At 35.5% G+C, this 12,687-nt stretch overlaps 2 protein-coding genes across 2 annotated transcripts; both read right to left on the bottom strand.

Annotated features, from left to right (window-relative positions):
• Window positions 1–4,943: 4,943 nt before the first annotated feature.
• LOC119073521 (baeyer-Villiger monooxygenase-like) lies at window positions 4,944–7,210 on the bottom strand. Its single transcript, XM_037179055.1, has 7 exons — window positions 6,816–7,210; window positions 6,582–6,754; window positions 6,297–6,495; window positions 5,861–6,231; window positions 5,580–5,803; window positions 5,349–5,522; window positions 4,944–5,289 (listed from the first exon to the last, which is right to left on the bottom strand). The coding sequence occupies exons 1-7, from the start codon at window positions 6,875–6,877 to the stop codon at window positions 4,993–4,995; spliced, it is 1,500 nt and encodes a 499-aa protein (XP_037034950.1). The 5' UTR covers window positions 6,878–7,210; the 3' UTR covers window positions 4,944–4,992.
• A 1,126-nt stretch (window positions 7,211–8,336) lies between these two features.
• LOC119073522 (FAD-binding monooxygenase ktnD-like) lies at window positions 8,337–10,964 on the bottom strand. The gene is made up of 8 exons (XM_037179056.1): window positions 10,838–10,964; window positions 10,591–10,720; window positions 10,359–10,531; window positions 10,016–10,214; window positions 9,590–9,960; window positions 9,307–9,530; window positions 9,074–9,250; window positions 8,337–9,019 (listed from the first exon to the last, which is right to left on the bottom strand). Exons 2-8 carry the CDS (start codon window positions 10,644–10,646, stop codon window positions 8,723–8,725), a joined length of 1,497 nt encoding a protein of 498 aa, XP_037034951.1. The 5' UTR covers window positions 10,647–10,720; window positions 10,838–10,964; the 3' UTR covers window positions 8,337–8,722.
• Window positions 10,965–12,687: the final 1,723 nt, after the last annotated feature.

Here is a 12,687-nt window from a genome sequence, read left to right on the forward strand (position 1 = left end):
ATTTACCAGCTAATCCAAATGAATACACACTTAATCAAATCATACGATAAACAGTTTCGTTGCAACACCGTTGTAAAGACAGAGTGCAAAGCAAAATCTGCTCAATAAGTTAATATATATACATGGAATTATGATAATGATAAATAGAAATTATGTTCAAAAGTTAATGATATATGATATGATTGCTTTTTTAATTGAAGGATTACTTCAAATGCGCTTCTAGTTACAAGGTCGAACCAAGCTTTTCATCCATCAGACGGTCATGTTCGATATACTGAACTATTATACCTGGTCTGGTGGGAATTTATGGAGGTTGTATTTCTACTAATCGGTGACAATAAATGAAAAATAAATGTTACAAGAAAAATATAGACACTTCATTCTTCTTCATTTCATTCTATTCTAATCTGTTTGAAAATTCACCGTGTCATTCAAAATCAGTTAGTTCAATCTTTGAATTCGTCGTTTAGTTAAGTGTTATGTAAATTGCAAATCGCTAAATTTATAAAAATAGATTCTCGAATACGAAGTGTATAAGCGGTTTAAATTCGGCTATATATGTGTGGCTTGAACTGCACACAGTTTAAAATTTAAAGCATGAAGTCTTCGATCGAATTGGATGACGTAATAGTCCACAAGAAACGGTTCCGGAAGGTAACTGTTTCGTCATAATTTAAAATTTTAAATGTAGTACCCTTCACTGACTTATTTCCATGATAAATGATGGTTACACAATATATTAGTTTATTCGTTTAAATCTTAACTGTAAAGAAATACATTGGTTGGAAGAACTTTTAGATCGGCATTTTAAAGGGTTGTTATGGTGGTGCATGGACTCGTATATTTTATAATGAAATTTTTCGTGGAAATAATTCGAAAATTGAACAAAACTTTGTGCGAACTGTTTTCATTGATTAGTGGATTGTAATTGTTTAACAATTAATTCGTATTTCCTTCTCCGTTTTCTCATTGCGTTTTCGTAACAGGATTTTATAACGGAACTGTGAAAATGCTTTATGTTTAAAGTTCTAATTCAATGTTATATCGAAGTTGATTTTGTTTTTATTTTTTTTACAGTAAACCCGTTGCCCGTATTTCATACCATTTTAAGGTCACGGCACAAGTGCTTCTGACGTGAAATTTTACCATGGGAATTTATTGTTAATTGTTGCGATTCCGTGTAGGACTTGGATTTTTTTTCGCTTTTTCCCTATTATTTTCCTTCTTCTGACTAAATCTATTTTTAAATATACTTGTTCTAAACTCCGTTGGTCGCACGTTAAAAGTACACAAAACAGTAGACTACCGCGAGAAGAAATCATCGCGACTTAAATGTTTGACATTAGATAAAATTAAGATTGAAAATTGACAACATATGGACCTATTTTACTCTCAATCTTTCAATTTAATATAAAATCGTTTTTAATAAATTGATGATTTTGAAATGGACTTATTCTCGTTATTACGTTTCGCTGGCATAAGTGAATCATATAAAATACTTGGTATTTTTCACACATTTTCCAGGTCGCACCTAGAGGTGTGCACCGCCGATTTTACGCCGGCGCGCCGCCGATTTTTGGCCAAATTTTCGGCGCGCCGCCGCCGAAAAATATTGGCTCACGCCGCCGCCACCGCCGGTTTCATTTTCGTCGCGCCGAAATTTTATACTTTTATTGCTTTCAGCCATTTTAATGGGCGGCAATATAAACTTAAACTGAAATATATATACAACAGTGTGTGCGTGATTACAAGGTTTTAGCAAATGTTTCTATCTCTTAATTTTTTAAGTCAGGTTGCTATATGCTGCTCAGCAAATACACTTATTACTAATTACTTATTACTTATACATTTATGTTTATCAAAATCTCTTATTTGCGCAAACCATAGAGTTACACTCGAGAGTTGGCGTGATGGCGTTTTGTCGTTTTATCATCTATCCATGTGGCCACTATATGGACAACCCTATCTTTGTAGTTACTTATCAACCCTGAGTCATATGTTGTTCTGTCAAAACGGAAATTATGATGACTCATATCAAAACAAACCATTGCACTTTTTTGCTTCTGAAGATTCATAAAATCTGATTGTTCAATTGCTCGAATATGCAATTGGATACGCCTGTACCGACAATTTGATACGATTTCGCAACCAATTTAGTAGTATTCTTTAATGAAATTTGTGATATTTTTACTCTGAAACCGTTGACTTTAATTTGATAAATTTTCACTATTTCGTTTAGTTAAATTTGTTCCTAAAATTTATTAATTCAATTACTGTAACGAAATTCACACATTTAAACCGACTCTAAAAACAAACAAACATAACACAAATTCAATGACACAAAATGTCAGACATCAGTACTCATGTAACAGCAGTCAAAACAGCAGTAAAAACAACAGCTGCTGGCCACAAGAATACAATTATTAGGAGCATCGGCACCCAAAATGCTGGTTTCCTCTTAAAAGTAGCATTTTCATAGAAAAGCGCCATCTTGCCAACACTCGAGTGTAACTCTATGGCGCAAACCTTCTACTACGATCTCACTCCTACATCTTCTTCTTCTTCTTCTTTTTCAGCCTGTTTCTATCCACTGCTGGATGTAGGCCTCTCCAACTTCTTTCCATTTCGTACGATCCATTGCCATTTGCTGCCAGTTTTTACCTGCAATATTCTTAATTCCGTTTGTCCATCTCTCTGGTGGTCTACCTATAGCTCGTCTTTTATATGGTCGCCAGTTCATGATCTTTTTGGTCCAACGTTCGTCTGTCCTTCTTGCAATATGTCCCGCCCAGCTCCATTTCAGAGATGCTATTCTTTCCATGACATCAACGACCCTGGTTTGTTGTCGAATCCATTGATTCGTCATTCTGTCTCTGAGTGTTATTCCAAGCATACTCCGTTCCATGGCTCTTTGTGTCACTCTCAATTTTTCTTCGGATGCTTTCGTTAAAGTTAACGTTTCCGCTCCATAAGTGAGCACTGGAAGGACACAAGTGTCGAAAACTTTGCGTTTCAGACTATTATTAATTTTGCTTTTGAAAATTAGTCTGAGTTTTCCGAACGCTGCCCATGCAAGACCAATCCTACGTCTTATTTCTGCAGTTTGGTTGTCCAGACCTAACTTCAGCTTATGTCCTAGATATACTCCTACATCGAAGATATGGAAATGTAAAGTCACATCTTCTTAATCTACTAGATGTTCTGACAGTTACTCATAATTTCCCAAGGTTCTGAAAGAATAGGGTATACACTCGCGAAGGCGGTTGAAACCAAATTTGTCAAACGCACTTATTACATATTGTTGAAAAGTCAACTTGAAAACAATTATTTTTTGTAAGTTGAAATCGTCATATAAAATATTCCAAACCTAGTTGGCGCTACAGAGGAAAATTTTGGTTCCACCGCTCTCGTGATCAACTCGAAAGTGTCTTAACCTGTTCTTTCAAAACCTTGTTAATCGAAGAAACAATCGTGAGTTTGCGAAAATGACATATAAATTATAAGTTGTAAATTTTAAGTAACCTTCTAGAACATCTAGTATGAAGATGAAGATGTGACTGAAAATTTCCAACTTATAAGTTGACTTATATGTCATTTAGGCAAACTCACAAATCATTCTTGGATTCATTGAATCAGATGTTTTTAAAATGAAGGTCAGGGATTGTACATTCGAAAGATAAAAATGAGATTGTACTTGGATTCGTGGTTGATACTTCAGTTCTTCAGTTTGCAAGATAGTAAGAATTCAGTGTTCGTAAAAAGGATTGCGCACGCTTTTTCAAATGTCTTTGCATTATTTTAGAAAGTTTAGATTTTTTTTAAATTTATCGGCGCGCCGATCGGCGCACCGCCGCCGACATTAAATTTCTTTCGGCGCGCCGCCGCCGATCCATCACCAGTCGGCGCACCGCCGCCGACTATTTTGAAATCGGCGCACACCTCTAGTCGCACCACATTGCTGGTACATCATTGATGAAGGAACTTGCAGCAAAAGGTCACAATGTAACTGTAAATAATCAGTCCAGTTAAACAAGATAAATCTATAATTACCACGAAGTTACTGTTTTGGGAATAGATAAACGCATTGAAGGTAAAACATTAACCGAATTAAATTGACTGACAAGACTTGAAATGATTGTAGAGATGTTTCCCAATATTATCGAAATGGATGATTTGGAATTTGGATTTAGACAAACTCAATCTTATCTTTACATTGGTGTTTCAATGACAAATTACACATTAAGGCATGACGTCGTCCAAATTTTTCTTCATATTAAGGCCAAGTTCGATGTGATTGTTATCGAAATATTTTTATGAACGAAGCATTTCTTGGATTGAAACACCATTCCCAAGCGCCAGTGATCTGCTTTTCGACATTCGGTAACGTGTTACTGTACAAAAGTGAATCCGCATTTATTACATGGGTCGACGAGGATGAAAATTTATAACGATTTTTTCTAAAATCCGAAGCCGAAACCTGACGAGTTATTAGTTTATGAATGAAAGAACAATAGGTGTCCGAGGACTCATTCTTGTCCGAGGATTGGTACGATTACTACAATGTTTTTGGGAAACTAAAACTGTTCTATTTATTGGACGGAATATGTTGTTAATCATAAAGGAGCACCACATATGCGTGTACCTAACATTTTGTGCATTTTTACTCAGTGAAATTTATATATTCTGGCGACTGGTAAATTTGATTCGACTTAAATCGTTTGGGAGGAATATTGACGAGAATAAAGTGCGACAAGAAAATAGGTATAAGCTCAACCAATCATTCTTATTGAGATTGTGGAAAGGTTGTCGTATTTGAAGGCAGAGAGGTAGACTTTGAAGGTAAGAAGAAGCGCGAATTTGATGCTTGCTTTAGAATTAAAATGTTTTCAATTTCGAGCCTAGGTAGATTCATTAAAGGGCTTTCAATAAAACTGCTTCGAACGTATTTTAATTAAAGTGTTTCTAGGTCTAACACAACGTCTGACCTGAATATTATTCGAATTTGAATTTTGCAAAGTCAAGAGCTTTTGTTTCTCTCCAATAAGACGTGCAGTTCTTCGGCCATAATGCTGTTATTATACCGGCATTGTTTGCATACCATGAGCCACATTTTTCGGTTCCCCAAACTGTCTCTGTCATTTTGGTTTTCATACTTTCCATGTATTCCTCTTCCACATGTTCCTTTACAGCTACAAATTTCGAATCTCTGTTAATCATCTCCCTAAGCAGGTTTATCATAAAATCCACTTGACATTCAATCATGAATACAACAGTGTTGTGACCCAAAGCCTGAAATTCATGAATGTCTTCATTATTGTACACCGGAAAATTGATGGCAATTTTGTTACTGTGTTAGGACCAAGAAGCGTAAAGTGATTCGGCGTTTCGCTGCTCACAATTCCGTAATATAATCTTGGTTGGCTTTGTTTCCATTTCTGCAAAATATTCGCCGAATCTTTTCCTATAATTTGCAGTGGAGCAAAGAAGTCCTGCACTAGGAAGCCCGTCGCCAAAATAAGTACCTGCCAATTACGGAATTTTTATTTTAGGCTAATTCTTCGTATATTAAAATGTCTTACATCCAGTTTCTGAGTGACTCCATTTTCCATTGTAAATGAATTGTCACCCACTTCTGTTATAGTGGATGTATGAATTGTGGTTTTAGGCATATTCAAGGCAGGATAGTAATCATTCGTCAGCAACATGCGTTTACAACCAAATTTAAATTTCGGAGTAAGAGTTTGCCGTAAATTGGAATCGTCTGGAATCTGAGCCTTCAGAAATTTAATTGAAGCTTTCGATGCTGAAAGAAATCGTTTATGATCTGAACGATACGACCGGAATATACATTAAACCATACCAGCCTTCCCGAAATATGAATTAGCTCTGAATGCATAGTATCGGAATTCCAATGACAAATAAAGGAAGGTTCGGTACAGCGTCATGAAAAATGGGATGAACGAAAACAACGTTTTAACAAACTTGGGAAATTCGAATTGTTGCCGCGGAAGAACCCATGCTGATCTCCTTTGAAAAACGTGGAGTTCTTTCACTTTCGGAGCAATACTTGGTATGATTTGCACCGCACTAGTTCCACTTCCGACAATTCCAACTACTTTATTATTCAGATCAATCGAACTATCCCATTCGGCAGAATGGCACCAAGGTCCTTGGAATGATTTAAATTGATTGGGTATATTTGGCAGACGCAGTGCTCCAGGTCCACTCACACTGTCACCAATTATAGAAACAAAAGTTAGTGAAAAACTAAGACCTATTGTAAAGAAACATCTTACACGATATCGAATATTTGCTCTTCCTCCTGATTTGTGAGTTTATTTTGTAGCACCACTTTCCACTTCCTAATGGACTCATCCCAGGTTGTTGATTTAACGTGGGTTTGAAATTTAATCTTTGAATAAAGTTCGTATTTTCGTGCGACTTTCCTTAAATAATCTAAAATCTCCGGTTGAGGTGAGAAATTTTTCGACCAATCTACGGGAAGAAAATTTGGATTAAACGCCACGCTTCCGTGTTTATGGTCTGCTGATATTCGGGACGTGCACTAAAGCATTACACACCTGGATTTAGTTCGAAAGAAAAACTGTAAAGATGACTGGGTACATCACAAGCACAGCCTGGATACGTATTTGAATACCAGGTGCCTCCGACGTCATCATTTCCTTCGTAAATAACGAACGTTTTCAACCCGAGTTCCGTTTTCAACTTGATCGCAGCACATAAACCAGAAAATCTGCGTAATGAATTACATCATGAAAAGAGTTAAATGAACATTAATATCTTGTTCTTCTCACCCTGCACCAATTATACATATCCTTGGCGTGTTTCCGTCTGAGTAAGTCACTGGCTTCGGCATCTCTCTAAATTTACGTGTGATAACAAAGATGTATTTTTACTAAACGTTCACTCGACTACTGAATGTAGTATTCCCAAATTCAGTTTGAAGTTCAATGAATTAATCTCAAAAATTGATACTCATTTACCATTGTAAAGGCTTTTGCCTTAAAGTGCAAAACACAGGGACATTTTGACTATTCGGTTCTGATGTTTAAAGGCCTAGAATGAATAATCGCAATTAAATTCTGTTTCGACAATATAGATTATTGTTGTAACCGATAATGGTGCGGAGGAAAATATTTTTTCCGTCCTTTAAGAGCATTTTAGTCCTCTGTTTCTATAAAATAAACAAAGACGAGAAAGGGTTCCACTTAATAGTCAATGGCAACATTGTCTTTTTCTGTTTTCATCTAAGGGGACGTTCACTAAAACGTTTCTCTATTAACTACACAATAGCTTTGCAAGTAGTGATTGTACAGTCGTAATCTTCGAATTCTTACGCAGTTTATTTCGTTTCACTTGTTAGATAAAACATAATTTTGTAAGCAAAAAATTATGATTGTCAGCAGTGTAATGCAGCAACGTCAGTCTGAAATTTAATGTGTCACTCTCAATTCACGCCGCGTAAGTATAAAGTATATAAACACTGAAGGTAACGCAAATCCGCAAGAACACACGGACCCCTACTTTCGGGTGAATATAGTTTTTATAATGTTGGACACAAGTCAAATTTACTTTGTTAGGTTGCAACACATGCCAAAACTCAATACTATACAACACACTTCCAACAACATTATCGCGCCAATCGTCACGGATGCAACATAACAAATCTTATATTCACCCAGAACTTGGGTTCCGCATTTCTTGCTATTCCCTGAGGATTTGCGTTACCTTCAGTATGTGTATTTACCTTGCGTAAGTACGCTTTAGAATTTGAATTTTTGGTGAATCGGTGGATGAACAAATGAATTGAAAAATAAATTTCAACACAATATGAGAATATAGTGAGTTACCCATCATAATGCTGCGTTAGATGTTAGATCATACATAAGGTTAGTTTAGAATTTCATGGGACCTATGGCATCAACTAATCATTTTAATTCACGCTTATTATTAAGGGTTATTAAGAACTATATGTGGTACCTAGTCACTAATAATAATTTAATGTTCGATTTTGACTAAGCTTTTCGCTGTAAATATTTTGTAATGTATTATTGATGGATATGCTGTGTGGACGGGCAAGCTTCTCTAAGAGGGCAGCACACTTTGTTTTATAAATAAAGATTTTTCTTTAGATATTATCAGCTCAATATAAAAATATTCGAACGTGCTTATTGAACAAACCCTAGTAATTTCGATAAATCAAAGTTCAATTCTTTCGAATCGTGAACGTTACCCCATCCATATCTTTCTATGATACTATCTTGTAATGACGATGCACTAAATGACACACACTAATTTTGATAAAATGTGCTGTAATTTGTTTTCATTATCTTATCGAAAGCAAATGTTTATAAAGCCATGGAAGTCGAACATTTTATTTTCCCTTTATTATGTTTCTCAACATTTGTTAGTCTGGTCGGGTATTGCGCTTTTATCGACTCAGAATATATATACGTTATCCACTAACGCACTAACCAAATAAAAGATTTAAAAACTAAATTTAATTCATTTCGTTACGAATAACCTTTTCCTTATTGAACCATCATATTGAATCAAAATGGAAATGTTTTCAGCATACTAATACTAATAATCCGTTTCTATACAAAACCACACAAAATAATTAAAGTTTTTGAATTATTATATCAAAGCCGGTCGATCTGTTTAGTTTCGCTTGGCTAACCATTTTTCCGCAAAATATTCTCTATTCAAAATCGAAATGCGAATAGTTAATTTTCCGAGTTTGTAGCCAGTAGGCGGTAGAATTCATTGGCCATAAAATTGTTGTTATTCCAGCTTTAGATGCGGTCCATCCTCCACAATCTTCTGTGCCCCATACGGTGTTACCCATATGTTTTTGCATATATTTCATGTACTCTTCGACCGCATGCTCCTTGACAGTTACGGTTTTAGCATTTCTGGCCATCATTTCCCTAACAAGGCGAATTATAAATGAAACTTGACATTCAGCCATGAAGAAAACGGAGCTGTGGAATATGGCCTATAATTTAGGAATGACATTATTTCCGTTCGTATTCCGATGGTTATTCGTTACCGTGTTCGGTCCGATTAGAAAAAAATGATTCGGAACTTGACGGTCGACTATTCCATAGTATACTTTCGGTGGTTCATTATCCAACCATTTTTTCAATATATCTACTGAATTTGCTCCTATCAATTCTATTGGAGCAAAATATTCTTGTGCACGAAAACCTGTGGCCAAGATTAGGACCTACGGGGAAAATAGTTGAGGACTAAGAGACAATTAACAGGGTACACTTTTCCTACATCCAGTTCCTGTGATACTCCATTTTCCATTATTATTGAGTTATCAGTAACTTTTGTAATTTTGCTGTTGTGAACTGTACAATTAGACTGATTCAATGCTGGGTAGTAGTCGTTGGTTACCAATAACCTTTTACAACCGAATTGAAATTTAGGTGTCATAGCTTCTTGCAAGTCTTTATTGTTTGGAATTTGAGATTTTAGCAGCTCAATAGAGTCTCGGCTAGCTGTAATTGCAATTCAAAAAGAAATTCTTAAAATGCCGTTTCAATTTTAGCACTCTCACCAAGTTCTGAGAAATAAGATTTTCCTTTGAAGGCATGATGACGTATTTCATACTTTATAAATATGTACGCCCTGTACAGCCACAAAAGGAATGGAATCAATAGAAATAATTTCTTGACAAATTTTGAATATTCGAATTGGGCGCGTCCGACAACCCACGAAGCCCTTCTTTGGAAGACATGCAGCTGTTTCACTTTCGGCACAATATTTGGTATAATTTGACAGGCACTCGTTCCGCTTCCAACTATTCCAACAGTTTTATTTGTTAGATCGACAGATTGTTCCCATTCAGCAGAATGCCACATTGGTCGTTTAAAATTTTTGAATTCCTCAGGAATCTTTGGATAACGAAGCCCACCACAAGCATTGATTCTAAAGAATTCAAATGAAATAACTCGAAACTTGGTTAATTCATTCTAAACCTTACACGATGTCAAATAGATGCACTTCCTCGTGCTTAGAGACTCTATTTTTGATTGTCACTCTCCATTTTTTAATGAAATCAACCCATATTGTTGACTTAACTTGAGTCTCAAATTTGATGTGTGAGTAGAGGTCATATTTACGGGCAACCTTGCTGAAATAGTCCTGAATTTCTGCTGATGTCCCATAATGTTTTGACCAGTCTTTAACGGAAATCAAAAATTATAAGTGACCATCTTAGCTCAGTGAGGAAAAGGAAATGGTCAAATCACACAATATTTTCATCCATTTTGTCAACTTCGACCATAACCGTGACTTTCGCCCTATCAAAAAATAAGCGAACTTACTGGGATTCAATTCAAACGAGAAACAATACAAATGACTAGGAACGTCTGTCTCACAGCCTGGATAAGTATTCGCCAACCAAATGCCTCCAACGTCCTTATTTCTCTCATAAATGACAAAATTCTCAAATCCCAGGTCAGTTTTCAATTTAACCGCAGAACATAAACCACAAAAACTGTTTCAGAAGATTTTATGTGAAAAGTAAAAGTTAGAATTGACTTGTGAAATTGTTACCCAGAACCAATTATACAAACTGTAGGCGTAGTGCCATCGGAGTATGTATTGGACATGTCTGAAATTTCGTACTGTTCCAACTAGATATTATCCCTTTATGCTTCTAAAGTTGCTTGTGAAATAAAATGACCTGTAAAAGTTTTAAAGTTGCAATGTCGATAAGAATATAATCATTTTACAAATACCATTCTATTCAAGTGTCCATTGAACAGGCTTCTCTATGTTTATTGAAAGGGGAATGACTTACACTCAACTGGAATTAAACGTTAAACCTTGTGAGCATCAAAAGACGTTCATTACATGTTTCATAATCAAAACAGAAGGAATATTTCACTGGGCGAAATGTGATGTGGGCGAGGTTTTATATCTGCTAATGTTTATGGAAGAAGTGAGGCGAAGCGGAACAGGTAGTACTATAATTTTTATCTAGGGACAAATATATTTGAGTGCAGGCACTGGCTCTCATTCAAACAAGTGCTTGTGAATGTGATTCACTCATCATTTGGCCAATTTTACACGATAATTTATGCCATAGACTGGGATGTAGTGGAAAGCATGTAAACTCAGTGACAAGTGAAATATTGATCAACCGCCGTATTGATTTAATAGTCTAGATGCAGGAAATTTTTTACAAAAATCTTTTAGTGATCGTAAATTTGCTTAAAAAGCTTGGATATTATAAAGTGGTGCCCCGAGACGACCTACTGAAATGGTATTATTATCGTAAAGACCAACAACATATTACTGTCTCTTCTACTGGACTCTATTTGCATAGTTTACGGGTTTAAATCGCTATTTCATTTTCTCAAACCGTATAATGTACGTTTATAGTGAACAGAACCTTATATCAGATACAAGTGCACCGGAAAGATTTGATTTAAATAACATCATTTCCTTAACCTTATCTGTTACAGTCGCGCTGCCGAGTGTCTGTCATATATATATATCTTACATCAAACGTAGAATTTTTTCTTTGCTGGCATAAGTGAAAAATGTCTTGAGTTTCTATTCAAATAAGTGCAAAAAGTAGCAATCTTAATCGTAGTGATAAAAATAGTTGAAAATACGGTGTGGGCACATACAACGGTATATGGATCACTGAAAAGGTTTCTATTAACTACAATTACTAAGTAAACCGGAAGTATTATGAAAAGATTATCATTTTGTCAATAATACACCTGAAGAGCATGTGTCTCATATTATAGTTCAAGATGAAAGCGCTTCTGCTCTGATCAGTCATCAAGGAATCATCTTTGAAACAATGAACTAATGCATCCTTATTCCATGAATTTATCCGTCATTGCATCCATTGATTTAAGTATTTGTACCTATACGTAGTTCATCACATTGCATCAGAACGTTATTCATAATTGAACAACTCAACGCGCACATCAGTTGTCTTTATAGTATAAACTTTACAGCGGATGCTTTCTCCGTACTCATCAAATTCACCCCAAAGTCGAGACATTAAAGGAAGTCAAAGCGAAATGATAAAATTTCCACTATATTTATATATAGTCCGTTGCCTACATTTATCGGCTGATGCTATTGCAATATTAATATGGTAAATCGAATTACGTAATTCGATTACATGAAAATAACCGAATTTCCCGTGACATCCATTAGTGCAAGTTCTCTTCCTACATATGATTTGAGATCGATATAACGTCGGTTGTCGGTTGTGAAGGCTGTTGTAATCGTGAATACATTGGAAAAGTTTTCTGGAATATTATCCACAATATAATTAAGTTTGCATATTATACGAGAACCTGCGTTTATTACTAATTTGAAGAATCTAACAGTTTTGTTTTTGTAAAGGAAATTTAGTCTACGTTGTGTTGGATCGTTGAATGTGCACAAATGATATGGTATCTAAATAGATAATTGTCTCTGTATCATCTAATTTGCAGAATTAACACAATTTGCCAAACGTATTTCCATTTCGATATCATGGCTATCTGGACTAGCATGCTGCTATCTGCATGTGTGGCCGTTTGCTTTTTTTTCAAAATAAATCAAATCCAACAACGTCCGTTTTACTTCTATAAATTCATTGAAAACCACAACCTAATGTGAAGAATACCGAATGTCATTGCT

This window comes from Bradysia coprophila, unplaced genomic scaffold, assembly GCF_014529535.1.
Source record: "Bradysia coprophila strain Holo2 unplaced genomic scaffold, BU_Bcop_v1 contig_138, whole genome shotgun sequence".
NCBI lineage: Eukaryota > Metazoa > Arthropoda > Insecta > Diptera > Sciaridae > Bradysia > Bradysia coprophila.

Excerpts from the sequence above, each read along its gene's own strand:
- LOC119073522 (XM_037179056.1), bottom strand. The coding sequence starts at position 10,646 with ATGTCCAATACATACTCCGATGGCACTACGCCTACAGTTTGTATAATT. Across the intron at positions 9,961-10,015 it reads GTGCATCTATTTGACATCGT|AATCAATGCTTGTGGTGGGC; the intron begins GTAAGGTTTAGA and ends TGAATTCTTTAG. Across the intron at positions 9,020-9,073 it reads TTCTAATCGGACCGAACACG|GCCATATTCCACAGCTCCGT; the intron begins GTAACGAATAAC and ends CCTAAATTATAG.
- LOC119073521 (XM_037179055.1), bottom strand. The coding sequence starts at position 6,877 with ATGCCGAAGCCAGTGACTTACTCAGACGGAAACACGCCAAGGATATGT. Across the intron at positions 6,755-6,815 it reads ATATGTATAATTGGTGCAGG|ATTTTCTGGTTTATGTGCTG; the intron begins GTGAGAAGAACA and ends TTCATTACGCAG. Across the intron at positions 6,232-6,296 it reads GAGCAAATATTCGATATCGT|TGTGAGTGGACCTGGAGCAC; the intron begins GTAAGATGTTTC and ends AATTGGTGACAG.